The 25987-nt window shown below is 35.2% G+C and overlaps 1 protein-coding gene across 1 annotated transcript in view; it reads left to right on the plus strand.

The window, feature by feature from the left end:
- Positions 1 to 20651, plus strand: part of ADAM2 (ADAM metallopeptidase domain 2) — a gene marked incomplete at its 5' end in the record, with an annotated part of 70647 nt that extends 49996 nt beyond the window's left edge. The window contains 6 exon segments of the mRNA NM_213957.1: positions 4451 to 4634; positions 11751 to 11828; positions 12032 to 12173; positions 18313 to 18472; positions 19635 to 19696; positions 20365 to 20651. Of these exon segments, the coding sequence (NP_999122.1) occupies positions 4451 to 4634; positions 11751 to 11828; positions 12032 to 12173; positions 18313 to 18472; positions 19635 to 19668 (598 nt within the window). The 3' untranslated portion in view covers positions 19669 to 19696; positions 20365 to 20651.
- Between the last annotated feature and the right edge of the window lie 5336 nt (positions 20652 to 25987).

A 25987-nucleotide genomic window follows, 5' to 3' on the forward strand; every position in this document is an offset into this window, starting at 1 on the left:
TGTAACATTTTGATAACTTATTAGGATTCTAATCATTTTAAACTTACTGATTTTGTCATCTTTTTCTGGTTGTTTTTCATCCCGAATTCTTTGGCATGTGGCCCATCTTAGTTTTTGTGTTTTGGGCACTCAGTAATGTACAGCTGTTTCTTCTTGCATCTGGTTATTTTATATTATGAATATGTGTTCTATGATAATCACATGTGATGTGTGTTATAGGAATATCCCTCCATGGTAGCTCTGTGTACTGCACACACATAAAGACATGTACATGGCACAATTTTTATTGTTTTAGATTTTATTGGGGTATAGTTGACTTACAAGTTGTGTTAGTTTCAGGTGTACAGCAAAGTGACTTGGTACAAAAATTTTTTAAATCTGTATGGAAACACAAAAGACCTTGAATAGCCAAAGCAATCTTGAGAAGGAAAAACAGAACTGGAAGTATTAGGCTCCCTGATGTCAGATTATACTACAAAGCTACAGTGTTGTACTGGCACAAAACCAGAAATATAGATCAATGGAACAGGATAGAAAGCCAGGAAATAAATCTGTACACCTATGGTCAACTAATCTAAGACAAAGGAGGCAAGAATGTACAATGGAGTAAAGACAGTCTCTTCAATAAGTGGTACTGGGAAAATTGGACAGCTCCCTGTAAAAGAATGAAACTAGAACCTCCTCTTAACACCATACACCAAAATAAACTCAAAATGGATTAGACTTAAACATAGGTTGAATACTATAAAACTCTTAGAGGAAAACATAGGCAGAACACTCTTGCCATAAACCACAGCAATATCTTTTTGGATCCACCTCCTAGAATAATGAAAATAAAACAAAAATAAACAGTTGGACCTAATTTAACTTAAAAATTTTTGCACAACAAAGGAAACCATAAACAAAAAGAAAAGACAGCCCAGGGAATGGAAGAAAATCCTTTGCAAATGAAGCCACTGACAAGGGACTAATCTCCAAAATACATGAACAGCTCATGAAAAGATGCTCAAGGAGCTCCCACCGTAGTACAATGAGTTAAGGATGCAACTTTGTTTCTGTGGTAGCTCAGGTTGCTACTGAGGTGCAGGTTCTATCCCAGTGCAGTGCGTTAAGGATCTGGCATTGCCTCATCTGTGGCATAGTTCACAGCTGTGGCTCAGATTCAATCCCTGGCCTAGGAACTCCCATATAACATGGGTGTGGGGAAAAAAATAGATGCTCAATATTGCTAGTTATTAGAGAAATGCAAATCAAAACTACAATAAGCTATCACTTCACACAGGTCAGGATGGCCATCATTAAAAAAATCTACAAACAATAAATGCTGGAGAGGTTGTGGAGAAAAGGGAATTCTCCACAGTTTTGGTGGGAATGTAAATTGGTGCAACCACTATGGAGAACAGTATGGAGGTTCTTTAAAAACTTGCATATATATGCTGTCGTATAGGGAATTTGTGGCCAATGGGAAGCTGCTGTATAGCACAGGGAACTCTACCCAATATTCTGTGATAATCTATATGGGGAAAAAAATCTAAAACAGAATGGATGTGTATATACATATATCTGAATCACTTTGTTTTACAGCAGAAATTATCACATTGTAAATCAACTGTACTTCAATAAAACTTTTTAAAATGAAAGGAAAAAAAGCTAAATATAGAACTACCAAATAATCCAGCAATCCCACTCCTGGGCATATACTCAGAGAAAACCATAATTCAAAAAGATACATGCACCCCAAAGCTCATTGCAGCACTACTTACAATAGCCAATACATGGAAGCGACCTAAATGTCCATCAACAGATGAATGGATAAAGAAAATGTGGTACATATATACAATGAAATATTATTCAGCCATAGAATAGAATGAAATAATGTCATTTGCAGAATCATGGATGGACCTAGCAATTATCATATTAAGGGAAGTAAGTCAGACAAAGACAAATATCATATGAGATCACTAATATGTGGAATCTAATAAAAATGATATAAAAGAACTTATTCGCAACACAGAAACAGACTCAAAAATTTTGAAACCAAACTTACAGTTATCAAAGGGGAAATGTGGGAAGGAGGAATAAATTGAGAGGTTGGGATTGACATATACACACTATTATGTGTGGAATGGATGAGTAACAACGACTTACTATATAGCACAGGGAAATCTACTCAACAATCTATAGTGGCCTACATGGGAAAAGAATCTGAAAAGGAATGGACACATGTATGTTTATAACTGATTCACTTTCCTGTACACCTGAAACTAACACAACAACATAAGTCAACAATACTCCAATAAAATGTTTTTAAAAAGAGGAATGGATAAGGAAGATGTGCACATATGCTACAGTGAAGAATGTAATAATGCCATTTGAAGCAATATGGATGGACCTAGAAATTATCATAGTAAGTGAAGTAGGTCATACAGAGAAAGACAAATACATGAGATCACTAATATGTGGAATCTAATTTTAAAAGTCATACAAAAAATTTATTCAGAAAACAGAAACAGACTCAAACATTTCTAAACCAACCTTATGGTTACCAAAAGGGAAATGTTGGGGGGAGGGATATATTATGATGTTGGAATTAACATACATAAACTACTATTTATAAAATAGATAAGTAATGAGAACCTATTGCAAAGCACAGGGAAACCTACTCAGTATCGTGTAATAACCTGTATGGGGAAGGATATGAGAAGTGCTGGATTTTATGAAATGCTTTTTCTGTCCTTTGAGATGGTTATATGTTCCTCCCCTTTATTTTATGAACTGGCTTTTAGATACTAGCTCATTCTTATATTCCTCAGCAAATTACACTTGGCCATGGTGTATAATCATTTCCATATAATTCTAGATGTGGTTTTCTAATACTTTGTTAAGGATTTTTGTTCTATGTTCATTATATTGAGATGTCTTTGGCTTTGATAATATTGGCTAATACCTGCCTCATAAACTAAGTTGGAAAGTGTTTCATCGTCATTTTCTGTAGAAGTTTGGGCAAAACTAGTACTATTTTTTCATTAATATATTTCAAAGAATTTACCGCTAAAGCCATTTTCCTTGGGATTGTGTGTGTGTGTGTTGTGTGTGTGATGGTTTTTCTGGGATTTGGGGAGCACATTTAGATCACGGTCCCTTGATTTAGATTTAACTTCACAATTTTATTTATTTTGTGCCTGATTTTTCACAAATCATAGAACTGACTCATGATAAACACTCTAAAGAAATTTCATCAGTCTGATAAAGCTGTACGTATTTGCAAGTGATGTGACCAACAATACCCAAAATATATAAATATATAAACAGCTCATTCAATTCAGTATCAAAACAAAAATCAGTTAAACAACAGGCAGAAGGCTGAATAGACATATTTCTGTTTACCTTTTCTTTAATCCAAGACTGCTTGTGATAAATGTTCTTGAGTATTGTCTGAAAATGCCATATCTCTTTTGAAAGACATTTTCTTTACATACAGAATGGGAAGACACTAGATATTTTAATATCAACTTTTTCATTCAATAATCTTCTGACTTCCAATGTTACTTTTGGAAAGTCAGCCTTAAGTTTTATTTTTGTTCTTTTTTATTAATGCTTTTTTATTTTCTGGTTACTTTCATGATTTTCCCTGTGGTTTAGGCACTAACACTGTGAGATATCTTAGTGGTTCAGTGTTAATATTTATTGCATATACTGCTTCTTGAATGTATGCCTCAAGATCTTGTCAGTTTGGAACCCATAATGTGGAGAGTACGCATTATGTTTGTAAAACAGAAGAGAAAATCCAATCAGTCTGGCAATTAGAAAATTTTTACTTAAGTTTTAGGATAGAATAAGTTTGAAATTATGTTTAAGAATAAAAAAAGTGTAGGGAGTTCCCATTGTGGCTCAGCAGACTATGAACCCGACCAGTATCCACGAGGATGCAGGTTCCATCCTGGCTTCGCTCGGTGGGTTAAGGATCCGGCATTGCCAGGAGCTGTGGTGTATGTAGGTCTGGATGTGGCTCGTATCCTGCATTGCTGTGGCTGTGGTGTAAGCTGGCAATGCAGCTCCAATTCATCCCCTAGTCTGGGGACTTTCTTATGCTGCAGATGCAGCCCTAAAAATCATAAAAAAAAAAAAATTCAAAAATGTGTAAAGAATTGTTACCAAAAAAGTGATAAGGCCAAATAGGAAGTAGTTCATAATTACTAAAATGTTTTTTTTTATAACATATTCCAAAGGATTTTATTTTATTTATTTTATTTTATTTTTTTATTTTTTAACTAAAATGTTTTTATTAACAATGCAGGAAAGGCCGTCGTAGTTTTTGGTGTTTCAGAACTAGTTGCATACATTTTTACCAGGCCTTAATGCTTTATTTAAGTCTTTTTCCTTTAGAAATGATATCGTAATATTTCTCTGTATTGAAAACTAATGATTTTTAATTGTTGGTAAATTATAGTGATCTGCGATGTGGAAAAATAATATGTACATATGAAGGAACAACTATACTTACTATTCCGAATGCCACTATTACTTATAGCAACATAAATGGAAAAATCTGTGTTACAGTGGATTATCCATATAATGATAGAAACAGTGAAAAGATGTGGGTAAAAGATGGAACTGTTTGTGGTGAAAATAAGGTATGTAGATTTGTATTACCAAGAAATTTCCTAATTTAAAATTTTAATGTGTATTTGGTATTTTTCTCCTAATTTTAAGTGCACATTTAATTTCAAAAAATAAGAAAATTAAAAATTTCGAAAATGAGAAAAAATTTTAAAGAAAAAAATATAACCTGCATTCATGCATATATAACACTATGAATATTTCGTTAGCGATTTAGTACTTTTTCATGGAAACCATATACCTAACTGAATTGAGAATCATTACTGTTTTTTAATTGTTTTTATTCATTATCTCAGGTTACACAGTATTTTCAATGTCATAAATTATATTTTAATACGATTACTTAAAAATAGTGGTTAAAGTAACATATGCCCATTTTAGTGATGAAAATATTAAAGAATTCACAGAGCAAAGGAAAAATCAATAAAAGCCACATAATCTGAGATATGATTACTCTTTTCATTTTCATGAAACTTCTATAAACTTTTTTTAAAATTGAAGTATAATGGATTTACCATATTGTTTTAGTTTCAGATGTAGAGCAAAGTGATTCATTCCATTATATTATATTCCATTATAGATTATTACAAGATAATGGGTATAATCCCCTGTACTATACAGTATATCTTTGTTGCCTATCTATTCTATAGATAGTGCTTTGTATCTGTTAATCCTATACTCCTAATACGTCCCTCCCCACTTCAGTCTCCCCTTTGGCAACCACAGATTGTTTTCTATATCTGTAATAAATCAGTTTCGGTTTTGCACATACAATTCATTTGCATTATTTTTAAGTTTCCACATATGAGTGATATCATACAGTATTTCACTTTGTTTGTCTGACTTATTTCACTAAGCATTATATTCTTTAGGTCCATCCACATTATTGCAAATAGCAGTATTTCTTTCTTTTTATGTATGTATAATATGTACATATAGAATGTTTTGCCTGTGTTCTCTTCTAGTAGTTTTATGGTGTCATGTCTTATACGTAGGTCCTTAAAACATTTTATGTTTATTTTTGTATATGATGTAAGGGGATGTTCTAATTTCATTGATTTACATGTAGCTGTCTGTATTCCCACCACCACTTGTTGAAGAGACTGTCTTTTCTTCATTGTATATTCTTGCTGCCTATGTCAAAGATATATTTACCTCTGGGATTTCTATTCTGTTCCACAAGTCTGTTTTTTGTGCCAGTGTCATGTTGTTTTGATTACTGGGACTTTGTTGTATACTCTAAAGTCTGGAAGGGGTGTACCTCCAGCTTTGTTCTTTTGCTCAAGATTGCTTTGGCAATTCTGGATCTTTTGTGGCTCCATATAAATTTTAAAATTATTTGTTCTAGTTCTGTGAAAAATATCATGGGTGTTTTTATGGGGATCACATTAAATCTATAGATAGTTTTGGGTAGTATGGACGTTTTAACAATATTAATTCATCCAATCCAAGAACATAAGGTATCTTTCCATTTATTTGAATTATCTTCAGTTTCCTTTATCAATGCTTTATAGTTTTCAGTATATTGTTCTTTCACCTCCTTGGTTAAGATTATTCCTAGGAATTTTTTTAGATGCAATTTTAAACAGGAATTATTTTTACTTTATCTTTCTTTCTTTTTCTTTTTTGGAGGAGGGGGCACAGTTATGACACGTGGAAGTTTCTGGGATAGGAATTGAACCCAAGCCATGGCAGTGACAACACTGAATCCTTAACCACTAGGCTACCAGAGAACTCCTTTTCTTTCTCCTTCTATTTCATTGTTAGTGTAAAGAAACACAACAGGAGTTCCCGTTGTGGTGCAGTGGTTAACGAATCCAACTAGGAACCATGAGTTCGATCCCTGCCCTTGCTCAGTGGGTTAATGATTTGACCTTGCGGTGAGCTGTGGTGTAGGTTGCAGACGCGGCTCGGATCCCGCGTTGCTGTGGCTCTGGCGTAGGATGGCAGCTACAGCTCTGATTTGACCCCTAGCCTGGGAACCTCCATATGCCGTGGGAATGACAAAGAAAGGGCAAAAAGACAAAAAAAAAAAAAAAAAAAAAAACAGATTTCTATATGTTAATCTGGTATTCTGCTACTTTGCTGAATTCATTAATTTTAAGGGTTTTTCTATGGAGACTCTATTGTTCTCTATATAGAGTATTATGTCATTGCAAATACCGACAATATTTACCTCTTCCCTCCCAATTTAGACGCTTTTCTTTTTTTGTCTTATTGTTGTGCCTAGGACTTCCAATACTATGTTGCATAGAAATGGTGAGAGTGGGCAGCCTTGTCTTTTTCCTGAATTTAGCAGGAAGGCTTTCAGCTTTTCACCACAGAGTATTATGTTGGCTGTACATTTGCAGTAAATCACTTTTATTGAGATATGTTCCTTCTATACCTACTTCATTGAGAGTTTTTATAATGAATGGATGTTGAATTTGTCAAATGCTTTTTCTGTGTCTATTGAAATGACAATTTGATTTTTCTCTTTCCTTTTGTTTATGTGGCATATTATGTTAGTGTACATTGAACCATCCTTGTGAATTTAGAATGAGTCATACTTTATCACAGTGTATTACCTTTTTGATGTGTTACTGGATTAAACTTGCTAATATTTTGTTAAGCATTTTTGTATCTATATTCATCAGAGATATTGGCCCATAATTTTTTTGTGTAGTGTCTTTTTGATAGTGGTTTCATAGAATGAATTTGGGAGTGTTCCCTCCTCGAGTTTTTTGGAGTAGTTTGAGAAGGATGGGTATAAATTCTTCTTTGTATGTTTGGCAGGATTCTTGAGTGAAGTCATCCAGTTCCAGACTTTGGTTTGCCAGGGAGTTGTTTTGTGTTTTTTGGTTCTTTTACATATTCTATTTCACTTCTGATGATCAGTCTGTTCAAATTATCTGTTTCTTCTTGACTCAGTATTGGCAGGCTGTATGTTTCTACAAAATTATCTGCTTTTTCTAAGTTCAGTTATTTAAAAATAATATTTTGTCATTTCAATTTTTAATGGACAATGTTTTCCTGTTTCTTTTTATACCATGTGATTTTTGTTGTTGTTGAAAATTGGACTTCTGGAAAAAGAGACACTTCTCCAATGTTTGCAGTCTGGCTTTGTGCTAGTGTAGTCTTTTTCTAATTTATTGGGTGTACTCTGAGCCTTCGTATTAGCCTGAGGAGAAAGCTTGTGATATTCTGAGGTATCTGTGAATATGCATCTTTTCTGCATTTTTTGTGGCTTTTCTTATTCCCCACATACATAGATACTTTAAAATGTCCTATTTTTCAGGAGTTCCCATTGTGGCTCAAAGATAATGAACAGGACTAGTATCCAGGAGGTTGCAGGTTTGATCCCTGGCCTCTCTCAGTGGGTTAAGGATCCAGAGTTGCCATGAGCTGTGGTGTAGATGGCAGATGCAGCTCGGATCCCCTGTTGCATGACTATGGTGTAGGCCAGCAGCTGCAGCTCCCATTCCACCCCTCGCCTGGGAACTTCCATATGTTGTGGGTGTGGCCATTTAAAAAAAAAAAAAAAAAGGCTTATTTTTCCAGTCTCATTCCATGGTTGCCTTAGAGCTTTAGATAGTCTATTGTATGTCTCCATTCTCTATGCTGCGTATGTCTACAAGTCTTAGTCTGCCTGCAGTTCCTGAGCCATGTCCATCTGAGATCTGAGTAGGTGAAACAGAGACCAGTCTTCAAGGAGCTCCCAGACAGATTAGATATTGAAAATAAAGTGTCTTCTATTCCCTTCAGTTCAAGGGAGGGAATTAGAATTCAGCTACTGCCTTATCCAAACCAAGACTGTGTCATGCCATGAGTTAGTGGGAAAAGGGTGAGCAACATGCCACAAAATGTTCTGCCATTTTGATTGTGGCTTTTTTGGGGCATTTGCTTAGTTGCTGTAGACTTTTGACTACTTCCAGAACTCTTATAGGTTGTTTTAGCCAGTTTTCCTCTTCCCCCTCCCCTTTATCCCTCATCCTCCTCCTTTTCCATCTTATCCTCCTTTCTCTTCTCCTTTGCTTCCTCTCCCTCCTCCTTCTCCCTCCTCCTTCCCCCTCTTCCTCCTCCTCCTCCTTTGTCTTCTTCTAATAGCTCTAAGGGAGAACAAGACTTGGGGCTTCCTAGTGCATCATTTGCTCATGTCACCTTCCAGATTATTTTTTCAGGATTTGGTAAAATCTGCTTTTAATTATGTCACTGGTGTACAGTGTATATAATCACTTAACATCCTACAGCTTTAGCCACTAATGACCACTGGAGAAATGCTGGTTTCATGTTATGATTACTTTTGTGGCGTTATATTGTCTCCCATTTTCTGTGCCTAAAAATAATTTTTACTTTATCTCAACTACAATCATGTGTTTTTTAAAAGTATATGTATACCTTTTTTATTATATTCACCATTTTAGTTTCTCTGTGCAAGAAAGTTTCTACAGACACTTATTCTGGAAGTAGGAAGTTGCATTATCTTTCTTCCCTTTTTTTTTTTTTTTTTTTTTTTTTTTTTTGTCTTTTTGCCTTTTCTAGGGCTGCTCCCACAGCATATAGAGGTTCCCAGGCTAGAGGTCTAATCAGAGCTGCAGCAGCTGGCCTACACCAGAGCCACAGCAACATGGGATCTGAGCTGCATTATCTTTCTTATCTCAAAACAAATGTCAAAAATCTATTTCAGGAGTTCCTGTTGTGGCACAGAAACAAATCCGACTAGGAACCATGAGGTTGTAGGTTCGATCCCTGGCTTAGCTCAGTGGGTTAAGGATCCAGTGTTGCCATGAGCTGTGGGGTAGGTCGCAGATGCGGCTCTGGTTTGGCATTGCTGTGGCTGAGGCTTAGGCTGGCAGCTGTAGCTCCGATTCGACCCCTAGCCAGAGAACCTCCATATGTGCTAAAAAGACAAAACAAACAAACAAAAAAACTATTTCAAAGAGTTTGGGGAAGAACCATTATGTTCCTTATATAGTATTATTCCTGTATGGTGATAAATAACTTCTGTGATTTTGTAGTTAGGTTCCTAGTTTGAATTGTGTTTCTCTCTAGCCTTATTTCATGATGCAACTGAAGTAGTATGTTAAAACTTAAAAAATACTAATTCTTTCTTTCTTTTTTTTTTTTTTTATTTTTAGGGTCGCACCCATGGCTTACGGAAGTTCCAAGGCTAGGGGTCCTCTCAGAGCTGTAGCCCCCAGCCTACACCACGGCCACAGCAATGGGGATCCGAGCCATGTCTATGACTTACACCATAGCTCACAGCAATGCTGAGTCCTTTAACCCACTCAGCAAGGCCAGGGATCGAACCCATATCCTCATGGACACTAGTTGGGTTCGTTACCACTGAGCCACAATGAGAACTCCAATAATTCTATTTTACCAAAAAAAAAAAAAAAAAAGGTACCAGTAATATCAAGAATCCCTTTTAAACTTTTCTTCTCTGGTTCAGAACATTTATTTAATGGTTACAAGAATTAGGCTTACCTTCTACAAAACAGCTTTACAAATTATATCTAACTTTTCTGCCCTGGTTCTAGTTAGGCGTCAAGACGTCATTCTAACAGAATAAATACATTTTTAAGTGTAGGAACACTAGCCTATATCCAGAACTTGAACTTTTATACTGTTATCAAAACCACTCAGTATAACCTGACCATCTATTTATCATCAGTATATTTTTTCCCTAAGTATTAAACAGTGAAGGTGGGGGAGAGATGTTTGCCATAATTATAAGACATCATTAATAACATATTTTTCATACTCAGTACATTTAGAAAAATCTATGTGAGCAGATTCACTCTCTGACTTTAAAAATTAGCATATGTTGGTCATATATTTTTAAGAGGAAATAACTCCAAAGATACATTGACAATGTTATTTAGAAAACCTTTTTTTACAAAAATAATACTTCCAATTACGTGTTCTTTGGTTTACCATCAGTCGCTGTGAGCCTTTCTATGAGTGCAGGAAACATTTTTTTAAAATTTGAAGCATAATATTATTTGATATTATAAGTAAAAAGAAATCTCAAAAAATAATATTTCTAAACGTCTGAGCTTTATGTTTAGCTTGCCCATCTCATTCATTGTAACAATCAAGAAACTTAGGCATACCAGAAACCTTGGTGTCACCCCCCATCTCTCTCTTCATCCTTTGTATACAATCACTAAACTTAAGTGGATTAAACTATTTAACTGTATGTTAAATATAACCACCATGTTTAATCAACACCACTGCCACTCATTTTCACTATGAGGTTGTCATTTTCCTGAACTACTGTGACGTTACTCTAGTTTTTCCTCTCTATATTTTCTCTTGCCCTTTATACTCTCTTTTTCAAAATTCCTTTTATCAGCTTTCCATCTTCCAATTAAATCTCTAAATACAACCAATTGCTTATAGGTTATAGACCAACTTTCTGATTAAGACCGTAAGACACAAACACTGCATAACTTCTGTCATATCATGCAGGTTTTTTGTTTGTGTGTATGTTTCTATATCTCGTACTGCAATGAGAGTAATATGAGATTGTTGTTGCTATTATTCACTACTGTGTTTTCAAGGCCAGGTGCACTGTAAGACTCAAATATTTAGTTATCTAATGTTTGAATGGCTGCTCTTTGTGTAACAGTTGCACTGCCCTTAATAAAAAAAAAAAAAAAAAAAAAAAAAAACTTCTTAAAAGTTTCATAATGCCTTCCAGTGTAGCGTCATTTTGAATATTTATTCTTTTTCTACAAGTACTTTATCTTTCATTTCTATGCTAGTTTAAGTCCTGTTCAACATCAGAGTTCAGTAAAAAAGTTTTACTGTCCTCACATATTAGATAAATTCTGTGTTTTTTATTATTTCATAAAACTATTTTTCATTATAGTATTTATTATATATTTATCTTTAATTTCATATCTGTACCTCCTATTCTATTATAATCAGGGAAGATGCTTTTATGGTTTTGTTTACTTTCAGATAATAATCAGTATAATATAGCGGTGAAAACATAGCACTATAAATTAATCACTTATTGTTAGTGTATTAATATGTATTATTAAATGAATACCTCTTATGTCAGTATAATATGGAATACTTTTAGTTAGATGCCAAATACAGATGATGTTTCATTTAACTTATGAGGGATATTTCCTTTCTAGGTGTGCAGGAGTAAGAGATGTATAGATTCTTCATATTTAAATTATGACTGTACTGCAGAAAAATGCCACAATCAAGGTGTAAGTACCAATACTATGAGGCAAGAATAGAAATCATTGAGAGTGATCCTTGGAAAGCACACACACAGCTACACACACACATTCATAAACCAACTGTGATAAGAAAGTCAGCCTTATCTAACTGGTATTATTTCAAAATTCTATCTGAACGCAAATAATTTTTTATATACTTATTTGTAAGGTGATATTTCTCCTTGTTTCAGGTATGTAATAATAAACGGAACTGTCACTGTAAACCTACATATTTACCTCCAAATTGTGAAGTTTCGGTAGAGTCATGGCCTGGTGGGAGTGTTGACAGTGGCAACTTTCCACCAGCAGCAGATCCCTTACCTGGCGTACCTGGTAAGTATAGATAACAAATTGAAAACATAATTAAAATAACATTTGCTGTATTCAGTTTAATAAGATAAATATTCATCTACTAATTTATATTTAGATTATGTTTGGACATCAAATAATAAAACATACGTGGCTCTTTATGTTTTACTTCCAGAGACAAATGCATTATAACATATGAAACCTATGTTATAAATAAGGTATGTCAGTAAGGACCCAGGCAGGAAAATAGAAATCACTTTATTCTTTCATATAGAGGGAGTTTAACATAAGGCATGGAGTAACACATATTGGTAGAGATGAAAGCCAGTCAGAGAACAGTGAGGCAACCCAGAGACTAGCAACTTGTTAGGGCTGCAGGGAAAATCAATGGAGATGGTATTACTAGAACCAGAATCTAAGCCATCTTGCATGACTTAGAACTATGGTCAGGGAGTTCCCCTCGTGGCTCAGCGGTTAACGAACTTGACTAGAATCCCTGAGGATGTGGATTCAATCCCTGGCCTCGCTCAGTGTGTTAAGTATCTGGAGTTACTGTGAGCCATGGTGTGGGTGGCAGGTGCGGCTTGGATCCCTCAGTTGCTGTGGCTGTGGCATAGGCTGGCAGCTGTAGCTCTGGAGAAAGTTTCCCTAGCCTGGAAACCTCCACATGCCACAGGTACAGCCCTAAAAGGAAAAAACAAACAAACAAAAAAAGCAAAAAAACTATGGTCTGGGTTATGTACCAGGATCTAGATCATGGGGAGAGTTACTCTCCAGCATGAGGTGAGGTACAGAGGGTGTGCTGACCTCACTGGAGAGGCTGAAGAAGGTGAAGGGTGAATACAATGATAATTTCCATCTTCTTACCCTGCAAATTTTGTCCAGTGAATCTCACTGGCCAAATCTAACTTGAAGGCAAAATGTTAAAGAGCTTAGGAAATGTAATTTTCTACAATATTTGGTTCAAAGTAGAAATGGATTTTAGAGCAAGTCAGCATATCCAGTGATGCTTAGCACGAGACTTCCTTCATATAAAAACCTATATTACAGCTAATTAAAGCAGATTTCTGCAGAATTTCAGCTAGACATAGTTATTAACATTTCCACATTCACTCCAGCATTTGAGATATTTACAGCCTTATAGTAATAGATTAAGTAAAAAAACATATATTTAATATATTATATATTATCAAGCTCTTTCTCCTTTAGAAAGTTAGCTTGTCTTCACATTAACTGCAATTAATTGCTTCTTTCCATGCACATCCATGCCATTTCCCCAATGAGAAGAGGAGACTACTCTGTCCTAGAGTCCAGGTTGGCATTAGTGATATGACTGAGGAATAAAATGTACAGAAGTGAGTTTCTGGGACTTCCATGGTCTTCCTGCAGATTCCAACTGTGTCTTTTAGAATATTATTTCTTGGAACTCTCATTGTTGGAGCACTCATTCTGTTGAAAATCATATGCCTTATGTGAAATTTGACTACATTGAGATACAAAAATGCAACTAAGCCCTTCTCAAATTCAAGACACACAAAATTAACAAAATTAAATGATTAAGTAGTTTATGTTACCAAATTTGGGGGTACTTTCTTGCCCAAGTGCTTATTCTCTCTGTCTCTGTCTCTTTCTGTCCCTCTCTCTCTCTCCATATATAGATGTATATATTCATACACACACACACAGTTTGGTACTAGGTGGTGTATTTATATAACAAGAATCTAAAACATGTGCCATTAGCTTTGGAATTAGAATTAGATGGTGCAAGGAACGTTGAATAGGGAGCTATTGAAGACCATTGGTATATGTTTAAACTGTCTTGAGAAGACTTTTGGTGAGCAATTCAAAGACAGCTTAAAAACACATTATTAGATGGAGTTCCTGTTGTGGCACAGAGGAAATGAATCTGACTAGTATTCATGAGGAAGCAGGGTCAATCCCTGGCCTCTCTCAGTGGGCTGGGGATCTGGCATTGCAGTGAGCTGTGTGTGGTGTAGGTCACAGACATGGCTTGCATCCCATGTTGCTGTGGCTGTGGCTGGCAGCTATAGCTCTGATTCAACCCCTAGCCTGGGAATTTCCATATGCCACAGGCTATGAAGTGGTGAATTGTGTGGCATCACTCCTGCTTCTGATAATGTGGAAAGTGGAATTCATGGTTCAGGTCAGCAAGCTTTCTAGATAGATTGTAATTACTTCCAGATCGGGTGACCTATGTATGATAAAATGCAAGATGATAGTAATTATTAATGCAGAAACAGTTCAATTTTCTAGTAAAATGTATATTTACATTCAAAAGAGCTAGAATTTTTTTGGTTTGAAAATAAAATGAATTTTTGCTCCTGAACTCTTCCAGCAAAATATTCTTAAAGTAAGAAATGGCTAAGAGCTGAATTTGAGATATTGAGCAATAAAACTTGTTCTCAGATAAAAATTGTCAAGCTTATATAAACCCTTTTGCTAAGACCTCAGGACAATGTAATATGATGCCTCTTCAACACCTTCATCTATACAAAAAGCCTTCTAATAAAATTGACAGAACACTGTAAACCAGCTATAATGGAAAAAAACAAAAATCATTATACTTTTAAAAAAGCCTTCTAAGTATTATACTGGACTGCCTTATAAAAACTCTCAAACATTAAGGCTACTATGAATCTTAAATAGGTTATTTTATAGCAGCCTCGCTGGGGTCCAATATAGGCAGACCTATGTCAAAGAGATTTGGGGATATAGTTTTGTTTAATTGGGTATATTTTTTAATACACAAGAAATCCATACATTTTTAAATGAATTACATCAGCTCAGACTTAAAATCAAGATAATAGACATATTCTTTGAGTCCTAATCAATTGTGGGCATGAAGTAGACAGATAAATCTGCTCAAATATAAAAAGGACTATAAGGGCCATTCCTTATGAAAAAGAAATTATCAATCACAGGCTATAGCCAAGAAATCAGAAACCAAAACTTCATTGATCTGTGTATTTGTCATTTTTAAAAATCACTGCCAACAAAAAAATAACAGCAACAAGAAATACATGTATATATGGTTTCACGGGTTAATTCCAGCAAGTTTGTTCAAGGAAGAAATACCATTTTTAACAAAAAAAAAAAAAAATGGTTGGAGGGACTCCTACATTACCAACCTGGGTTCTTGACCTTTCTCTTATCAATAAAAATTAAGAGGCCAGGCAAGAAATCCAAACAAGGCTTTATTAGGGTCCCTGCTGCAGCAGGGAGTGGAAAAAAACAAGCAACAGGGACTCTCTCTCTCTAGCTCACTCCCTGGAGCGGGAGGGGACCAAGCTGGTTCCTTTTATAGGGCAAGGATAAGGGCAGGTCTAGGGGTCAGGCAAGAGGTGTGGCTTAGGTGCTGTTGTGTGCAGGGGACATGTGTGGGCTTTTGCTGTCAGATATGGCACTTGAGTTTTTAGTTTTTGTATCTTCCCATAATTTGCCCCAACTGCACATGCACACTGTTATTTTTAGTCCCTTACAGCTTCTTTGTATTTTGTTGCCCAAGGAGATGTTTGTCCAGGTGCAGTCACTGCAACCACTGCAGCAAATGGTCCTAGATCCCAGGTCACTATCACCTCACTGTAGTATGAGGCAAATACAACACTGATGCCAAATCCAGGCAAGAAATTTAACAAAGAAAACATTACAGAACAATGTATTTAATAAACATAAATGTAAACATTCTCAACAAAGTATTAGCTCATTTTATGTCACTATCTATATTAAAAGGATAATAATCCAAACTAATTGGAGTTTATCCTAGTAATGCAAAACTATTTTATATTTGAAAATCAATCAGTGCGATTCGCAAAATTAAGAAAAAAAATTTGTTTTTCTTTTTACTGCCACACCTGAGGCATGTGGGAGTTCCTGGGGCCAGGACTTGAATTGGAGCTGCAGCTGGGGCCTATGCCACAGCCACGGCAACATCTAATCCAAGCTGCATCTGTGACCTATGGTGAGCTTGTAGCAATGCCAAATCCTTAACCCACTGAGTGAGGCCAGGGATCGAACCCACATCCTCATGGACACAGTGGAACCTCCAAAAAAATTTTAATGCGTATGATTTTCTCATTTCAGGCAGAAATCATTTGACAAAATTCAACACCAATTTATGAATTTTTAAAGGCAACGAACTACCAACAGAGCTAAACTTCATTGATCTGAGTAAAAGCATCAACATCAACAAATTGCAGTTAATATATCCTATGATAAAATACATTGTTTTTTTCTAAAAGCTAGAGAGAGGCAATTAAGTTTGCTCTCACCATATCAATATTTTGCCATAAGTTCTAGCCAGTGCAATAAGTAAAAACCAAAAGATCAGGAGCATAAAGAGTAGAAAGGATGAAATGAGACTGTAAATGATATGATTAATTGTATAAAATCCTAAGGTATCTACAAAAACACTTCTGGAAGTAATAAAAATCTTTTGAAAGGCCCAAGGAAACAATGTTTAATAATCAGTAGTATTGCTATGTACAGGCAGCAGTAAATGAAAATCAACTTAAAATCAGTACCATCTCCAGTACTACCAAATATACAATATTAGGAATAACTTTAACAAAAGATGTGCAAGACATTTACACTGAAACTAAAACAAAAATGCAGACATATGCTAGTTACACAAGTAAATGGAAAAATATGCCATCTTCATCTATTAAGTTTCTTATTGCCAAGATGTCAGTTCTCACCACATTAAATCTATAGCTCAAAATGCCCAACGTAAAAGAATGCAACCTTTTAGATTCAACAATTTGATTCTAAAATATACACAAAAGCACTTAAAATAGCCAAAGCACTCTGGAAAAGAACAACAAAGAAGGAAGACTTAATCCATTTGCCTTATATTAAGTTTAGTATACTGCTGTGGTACAGTTCAAACCCTGGTCTGGGAACTTCCACATGCCATGGTGTGGCCAAAAAAAATAAAAATTTGGGAGTTCCCCTCGTGCCTCAGTGGAAACAAATCTGATTAGCATTCAGGAGGATGTGGAGGATCTCAGGCCTTGATCAGTGGGTTGACAATCTGGCATTGCCATGAGCTATGGTGTAGGTCGCAAATGCAGCTAAGATCTGGCATGGCTGTGGCTGTGGCATAGGCGGGAGCTGTAGCTCCTATTCAACCCTTAGCCCAGGAACTTCCATGTGCCACAGGTGTGGCCCTAAAAAGAAAAAGAAATTAAAAAATAAATTCAGTATAGTATAGGTTTAGTAAATAGCTGCAGTAATCAAGAAAAGCACAAAGACAGTTCAAAAAGGAAGGAAATTCATTTCAAAACATTGTATTCTAATAACTTAATATCCACATAAGACCAAATGAATCTCAAAATCACAACTTACAATTTAAATGGGTTAGATGATAAATCTAAATACAGATGCCAAAACTATTCTTGAAAGAAACATGGGAAATGTTTTCATGACCTTGAGGTTAGCAATAAAGTCTTACATAAAATAAGGCAATACGTATCAATGCAATAAAGGAAAATTTGGACTTCATTGAAATATACAGATACAATATTTCTTACAAAAAAATTGAGGAAAAAAATCAATTCTTATTGGGGTCACATTATAATTCTTTCCTTTTGCTTTTTTTCTGCTTTTTTTTTTTTTTTTTTTTTTTGCTTTTCAGGGCCACACCGTGGCATATGGAAATTCCAAGGCTAGGGTTGGAATCAGAGCTGCAGCTGCCAGCTTATGCCACAGCCATAGCAACATAGGCAACATAGGATCTGAGCCACCTCTGTGACCCACCACAGTTTAGGCAATACCGGATCCTTAACCCAGAGGGAGACCAGAGATTGAACCTTCATCCTCATGAATCCTAGTGAGTTTCATTAACCACTGAGCCACAAAAGGAACTCCTCTTTTCATCTTTATTATGAGACACATCTGAAAAGAGACTAATGGAATAGAAGGTTCTTAATCCAAAAACAAAGAGTATAGGACTATTTATAAGGGTTAGAAGAGCCTAACTTTGGGCACTTATGATAAGTCACCTTCTCTACTTCATATAAAAATATGTTGATTATAAAATTAATAAATGTTTAAAAATTTTATTCTAATTGTCATATTAAAATACAGAAATATTTGCTATATTCTTGGTAGTTGCTTTCAAATAACTGGTATTTTCTCTCCTTAGATAGGCGCTATATTGAGAATATTTACCATTCCAGACCCATGAAATGGCCATTTTTCTTACTCATTCCTTTTTTCATTATTCTCTGTGTACTGATTGCTACACTGGTAAAAATTTATTTCCAAAGGAAAAAAGGGAGAACCGAGGATGATACAAGCGATGAGTATATTTCACATTTAATATTCATTATTTTTGTAATTAGTTGGCCTACATAGTAGCTTATCAATAAATAACATTATGGATGTAACTAATAATAATTCAGATCATATATTTATCTTTATATGGAAATTTAATACAATATATATTAATGAATAGTAGACAATCTTTATTTATTTATTTGTCTTTTTGCCTAAACAATCTTTTAAAACAACTTGTATTTTGTTAAGTGTACATTTCAGTAGAACTGTTAATTTCTAGTTAATGTTTATCTTTTTATTATTTGATCTTATTTATTAAATATATATTAAATATTATTACTTTTTCATATTTATATATTTCAAAGAATTTTGCATGCCTTATTTCATTAAAACATATCATGGAAATTTAGGAGAGAAATTAGCCTTTAAACTGAGAGGCAGCCAGAGCTGGAAAAGAATAAATAGTAACACAAAAAAAAATCTAGATTTTTCCATGGCTAATCTACAGAAAAGAAAAAATATAACAAATAATTTTTCATTAAATAACCTTAGAAATAGCTGAAAATTTTATTTAAGAATAAAGTAAATATTAAACTCAGTTTCCTTTTCTTCATGGAAATTGCTATAAAGTGATTTCTAACTGAGTTTTATATCTGTGCCCTCCTTTTTACTTAAAATAAATTTTATGAAAGTATTTAAATGTTATTACAGTACTTAAAGTTGATAATATAATATTAATTACAAGAGAATACATTGCATAGAAATATTTTGAAAAGTTTGTTAAATTGTTGAAATAATGTGTAATGCATAAATTCGTCACATAATTCAGATAATACTTGAACATATTAAAGGAATTTTCTTAGATTGGATAAATTTATGGTGGAAACAATGGGCAGAATATGAACGTCAAAAAAAAGTGCTTTAAGTTATTTAGCTAATAATGTTGTGAATATAAGTATGATCTGAGTTCATTGCCAAGTGAACTTATATGACTGTGATTTTTTTCATGTTAGTCTTGATTATCAGTTGAGAGGTGCTCTCAGTGGTAAAATATTCTCAAGTAGGGGCTGCTCTCAGGTTTCAGGGCTTCAAAGCTGTTTCAATACTGATAGATGGTATGGAGTATTATAGAATAATCTTTGAAGAATATACAGCTTTAAATGATTATTTTTATTTCTAAATATATAGGCAACTGGAAAGTGAGAGTGAGACCAAAGAATAACATGGAAAACAGAATCTGTGATATCACAGTAAGTATCAAATATTTTAAGGATGAAAGGGAGAAACAGGAGTTCCCGTCATGGCTCAGTGGTTAATAAATCCGACTAGGAACCATGAGGTTGTGGGTTTGATCCCTGGCCTCGCTCAGTGGGTTAAGGATCTGGTGTTGCAGTGAGCTGTGGTATAGGTCGCAGATGCAGCTCAGATCCAGCATTGCTGTGGCTCTGGCGTAGGCCGGCGGCTACAGCTCTGATTAGACCCCTAGCCTGGGAACCTCCATATGATGCAGGTGCGGCCCTACAAAAGACCAAAAAAAAAAAAAAAAAAAAGGAATAAACAGTGAAACAGAGAAAATTCAATGTATTAGGAATAAATACTATAAATGTATATTAAATGATGATAGCCATATGGCTGCATATACTAAAAATTAAATACAGGAATATTTTTCAATATTATAAGCTGAATAGTAGACACGGTAAATTTGTCATTTAAAATAGTTCTCATGGTGCTATATTTTATATTATTTCTAATAAAGCTTAATTCTTTAGCATTTATCTATTTAAAACGTTGGATACTAATAAATCACATAATAGAACACTACTTCAAAATAAGTGTACCTTATGCCATTTGTTGAATTGTCATTTTTCAACCTGATTCTTCACACAGATAACTTTTCCCCTTTTATTTATTCTTCCAGAATAATTATCTTTGATGGAGAGGAAAAATGAAAAAGAAAAAGCATAGGCATTGCCTGACTATCTGGGACTCAAAACCTGCACATTATGGCTTGGATCTGTCAAGAAAAAATAGAAATTTTCATATATAATATAATACCACAAATAATTTATTTGTAAGGAATGCATGTTTATGAATTTTTATATTACATATTTCTTATTTTTAGTTATCTCATTTTCACTCTGTCAGTTAACTATGAGTAGGCATGACATAAGGAAAGGTTATAATACATGCAATACTATGATTAAAGGCCACTGTTATATTTTAAATTGCAATGGTATGTAGTTATGTTACAGTCTCATGGTCCATAACCAATCAAAAGACAATAATCCTAAGATTTGGGAAAAAATTTCAACTCTATGTAGCTTATAAAAGACAAAGCTTCAGGAGTTACAGTGGTGCATGCAGGAGGTTAAGAATCTGACTGCAGTGGCTTGGGTCACTGTGGAGGCATGGGTTTGATCCACAGCTGGTCACAGTGGGTGAAAGGATCCTGCATTGCGACAGCTGCAGTGCAGGTTGCAGCTGCAGCTCAGAATCAATCCCAGGCCTGGGAACTTCCATGTGCCATAGGTGCGGCCCTAAAAGGACAAAAAAAACAAAAACAACAAAAAAACAATTTCAGTTACATAAAGGTTCAAAGTAAAAGACAGATGTAGATAGATTAGACAGACAGAGATACATACATACACACAATGGAAAATATTTTGGAATTTTATTGGGGTATAGTTGATTTACAATGTATTAGCTTCAGGTTTACAGCAAAGTGAATCTATCTATCTATCTATCTATTTATCTATCTATCTATCTATCTATCTATCTATTGTTTTTTTCCCATGCAGGTTACTATAGGACATGAGTATACCTCTCTGTGCTATACAGTAGGTCCTTGTTAGTTATCTATTTTATATATAGTAGTGTGTATGTGTTAATCTCATCCTCCCAACTGATACCCTCCAACAGTTTCCTCTTGGCTAACCTTAAGTTTGATTTTGAAATCTGTAAGTTTACTTCTGTTTTATAAATAAGTTCATATATAATTTTTAATTAGATTCCACATATATGTGATCTCATATGATATTTGTCTTTTTCTGACTTACTTCACTTATTATGATGATCTCTAGGTCCATCCATGTCACTGCGAATAGCATTATTTCATTCTTTTTACGGCTGAGTAATATTCTGTTGTGTATACGTACCACATCTTCCTAATCTGTTCATCTGTGGATGGACATTTAGGTTATATCCATGTATTAGCTATTGTAAATAGTGCTGCAATGAACATTGGAATGCATGTATCTATTCAAAGTATGGTTTTCTCCAGATAGATGCCCAGGAGTGAGATTGCTGTGTCATATAGTAGTTCTGTATTTAGGGTTTTTTTTTAAAGGAACCTCCATACTGTTCTCCACAGTGGTTGTACCAATTTACATTCCCACCCACAGTGTAGGAGGGTTACTTTTTCTCCACACCCTCTCCTGAATTTACTGGTTGTAGATTTTTTGATGATGGCCATTCCGACTAGTGTGAAGTGATACCTCATTGTAGTTTTGATTTACATTTCTTTAATAATTAGAGATGTTGAGCATCTTTTCATGTGCCTTTTGGTCATATGTCTGTCTTCTTTGGAGAAACATATATTTATATATTCTGACCATTTTTTTTTCTTTTTCAGCCGCACCCATGGTGTATGGAAGTTCCCAGGCCAGTGATCAAATCCTAGTTGCATCTGCAACCTGGCTGTGGCAACACTGGATCCTTAACACCCTTCCCCAGGCTAGGGATCAAACCAGCACAGCCACAGAGCCAAGCCAAATCATTTAACTGACCATACCACAGTGAGAACTCATAGATCTTCTGACCATTTTTTGATTGGGTTTGTTTTGATTGGATAGTTATGTGAGATGTTTGTATATTTTGGAGATAAATCCCTTGTCAGTTGCTTAATTTGCAAAGATTTTCTCCCATTATGTAGATTGTCTTTTCAGTTTTTTAAAAATGGTTTCCTTTGCTGTCAGAAGGTTTTAAGTTTAATTAAGTCCCATCTGTTTAGTTTTGTTTTTATTTTCATTACTCTAGGAGGTGGGTCTGAGAAGATACTGCTGCAGCTTATGTCAGAGTATTCTGCTTATGTTTTCCTCTAAGTGTTTTAGTATATGATCTTATATTTAGGCATTTAATCCATTTGAGTTTACTTTTGTGTATGGTGTAAGAGGAGGTTCTAATTTCATTCTTTTACATGGAGCTGTCCAATTTTCCAAGCACCACTTATTGAAGAGACTGTCTTTTTTCCATTGCATATTTTGCATCCTTTGTCTTAGATTGCTGACCATGGATGTGTGGGTTTATTTCTGGGCATTGATCCATATTTCTGTTTTTGTACCAGTAAATTAAAAATTTTTTTGTTCTAGTTCTGTTAAAAATATCTTTGGTAATTTAATAGGGATTGCATTGAATCTGTAGATTTCCTTGGGTAGTATAGTCATCTTGACAATATTGATTTTTTTCACTCCATGAGCATGGTATATCTTTCCATCTGTTTGTGTCATCTCTGATTTCTTTCATTACTGTCTTTTAATTTTCAAAGGACAGGTCCTTTGCCTCTTTAGGTAGGTTTATTCCTAGGTATTTTATTCTTTTTGGCATGATGGTAAATGGGATTGTTTCCTTAATTTCTCTCTGATAGTTTGTTGTTAGTGTATAGGAATGCAATCAATTTCTGTGTATTAATTTTTATCCTGCATCTTTATTTAATTCATTGATAAGCTACTAGTTTTCTCTAGCTAGCATTTTCTATGTATAGTATGAATAGGTATCATGTCATTGCAATGACAGTTTTACTTCTTTTCCAATTTTGATTCCTTTTATTTTTTTTTCTTCTCCGATTGCCATGGCTATAACTTCCAAAACTGTGTTGAATAAAAGAAATGAACAGTCTTTACCTTAATGGTTAAAGAAGATGTGCTGAGTGTTTGACATATCATGAGTCAACCTGTTTTTATTTACACCAAGTTTAGGTTAAACCATATATAAACTGAAATGACTTCCCTGTACTTCAGTGTGTGAAAACTTTCTCCATCATTTTCCCCTTTTGATCACAAATCTTTTAATGGAAAACATTTACATTCAAAATACTTGTCCCTTAATGCCAGAGTGCTTGCTATCTGCCCTAGACCCATCACTAGTCCCTTGGTGCTAGACTCTATTTATTTATATAGATTTGCCTAGTTATCTATACTAGAGAGATTATTCAGATATAGTGGAAAGGTACAGAGGTATATGCTGATGGGTGAAGCATTTTATAGGTTATAAAATATCAATTACATCAAATTGTCTCATAAGCACTACATGTGTGCTGTTAGCAGTAGATTTAATGCAGTGGGATATAGTTTGATAGCTAAAAGTAGAATAATAATATATGCTAGAGTGATGACAATTGTCTGGAAAGCAGAGAAAACAGCCTGCTTACTTCTGAGGGAAGCCAATTAAAAATACCAGCAATATTAAAGTTAAGCCCTCCAGTGCAAAGTCAGAGTGCCCTCTAAGAATTTTGGCAAGCCTAAAGAGTTTACTAGGTTTCAAGCTCTGCTTGAGAGGATGTATTGATCCAAATACAGCAAGGAGTATTAAAAACAACCCAGACACCTCTTTGGGCAGTAAGCAAATAATATAAAGCAATATGGTTGTCAAGCACTACACAAGAGAATCTAGAGATCTTTGTTGAGCCTAAATAGGTCTTGCAGAGACTCTAGAAATCTTATTGACAATGAGATAAGTGGTGCCAACTTCTTATTATAACAGATGTTCCATAAGTACAATGGAGATGATGAGGAAGAGAAGTGTTATTGCAGATTGTCATATTTTATTCTGTAAATAAATTTTGATTAATATCATGGTCTTAAGCATAAAACTGGTTACATCTGGGCCCCCAGTGTTCCATTGGATTGTTTCTGGTGGGGCTGGGAAGAAGAAGGGGACAGGTGAGGACTGGATAAAGATCTGAACATGGTAAGTGGTCTCTGAGTCATTGTAAATTTAGATATTATGGTTAAACTGTTTATGGGCACAACTATGAGGTCATTATTTTTTACAAAGGACCTAATATGGCAATGGTGACATATCCAGCATTTGAATATCAACAGGAAGCAGCAAAGAAACTAGGAGATACTCTAAGATTGAAGAAAACATGGGGAAGGGGTATGGGACATTAATAATGGGGTCAATAGTACAGGTAATATATACACAAACAAATTACTCCAAAAGTATTGACAAAATTGGGGTTACAGGCCTGGTTCAGATTCTTTGTGCTACTGCTATTGTCTTCTCGCCCTGAACATGTGTGTTTGCCTTAGGGAGTTGAAGCCAGGAGTCAGAAACAGGAGTCAAAGTCCATTCAGATGGAGGGGACTTATTAAAATGATAGGTATGATGAAAATAGAATGTGTACATGTATGTGTAACTGGGTCACCATGCTGTACAGTAGAAAAAAAAATTGTGTTGGGGAAATAACAATTTTAAAAAATTTAAAATAAAATAAAAAGATAGGAGTTCCCGTCGTGGTGCAGTGGTTAACGAATCCGACTAGGAACCATGAGGTTGCGGGTTCGGTCCCTGCCCTTGCTCAGTGGGTTAACGATCCGGTGTTGCCGTGAGCTGTGGTGTAGGTTGCAGACGCGGCTCGGATCCCGAGTTGCTGTGGCTCTGGCGTAGGCCGGTGGCTACAGCTCCGATTGGACCCCTAGCCTGGGAACCTCCATATGCTGCAGGAGCGGCCCAAGAAATAGCACAAAAAAAAAACTTTCGGAGTTCCCGTCGTGGTGCAGTGGTTAGCGAATCCGACTAGGAACCATGAGGTTGCGGGTTCGGTCCCTGCCCTTGCTCAGTGGGTTAACAATCCGGCGTTGCCGTGAGCTGTGGTGTAGGTTGCAGACTCGGCTCGATCCCGCCTTGCTGTGGCTCTGGCGTGGGCAGGCAGCTGCAGCTCCGATTCGACCCCTGGCCTGGAAACCTCCATGTGCCGCGGGAGCGGCCCAAGAAATAGCAAAAAAGACAAAAAAAATTAAAAAAATAAAATCAAATAAAAAGATAGGTGTGAATCCATGAGTCTATGCCTTTTAGTTTGGCAGCATATGGATTAGTTAATAATACCTGATAAGGTCCTTTCCAATGTGGCTGCAAAGAATTTATCTGATATCTTTTCCAATAAAGAAAATCTCCAGATCGTAACCTATGACTCTTAAGGTCTTCTCCCAGGATCTCACTGTGAAACGAATGAGCTACCAACTTTTCATTTCTTTTAAATGCCTTAATAAGGTCCCAACAAATATATAATATATCCCCCTTGAGTAAAATTGGTTCATATATTCTCTTGTCTAGTCACCTAGGCTGTCCTGTTATTATTTCAAAAGAAGGCAGCCGATGTTTACCAAAAAGTGTAAATCTAAGGTTGAGAAGCGTTAGAGAAGGCACTTATGGCTATAAGAGATTAAGTCCTTCTGAAAGTTTTGCCAATTGCATTTTGATAGTGTCATTGATTTGTTCCACCAATCTTAAAGACTGGGGATGATAAGTGCCATGAAAATGCT

Source organism: Sus scrofa, chromosome 15 (assembly GCF_054392235.1).
Source record: "Sus scrofa isolate SSC_HxYL_T2T_F1_AM1 chromosome 15, Sscrofa_HxYL_maternal_Yorkshire_Landrace_v2.0, whole genome shotgun sequence".
NCBI lineage: Eukaryota > Metazoa > Chordata > Mammalia > Artiodactyla > Suidae > Sus > Sus scrofa.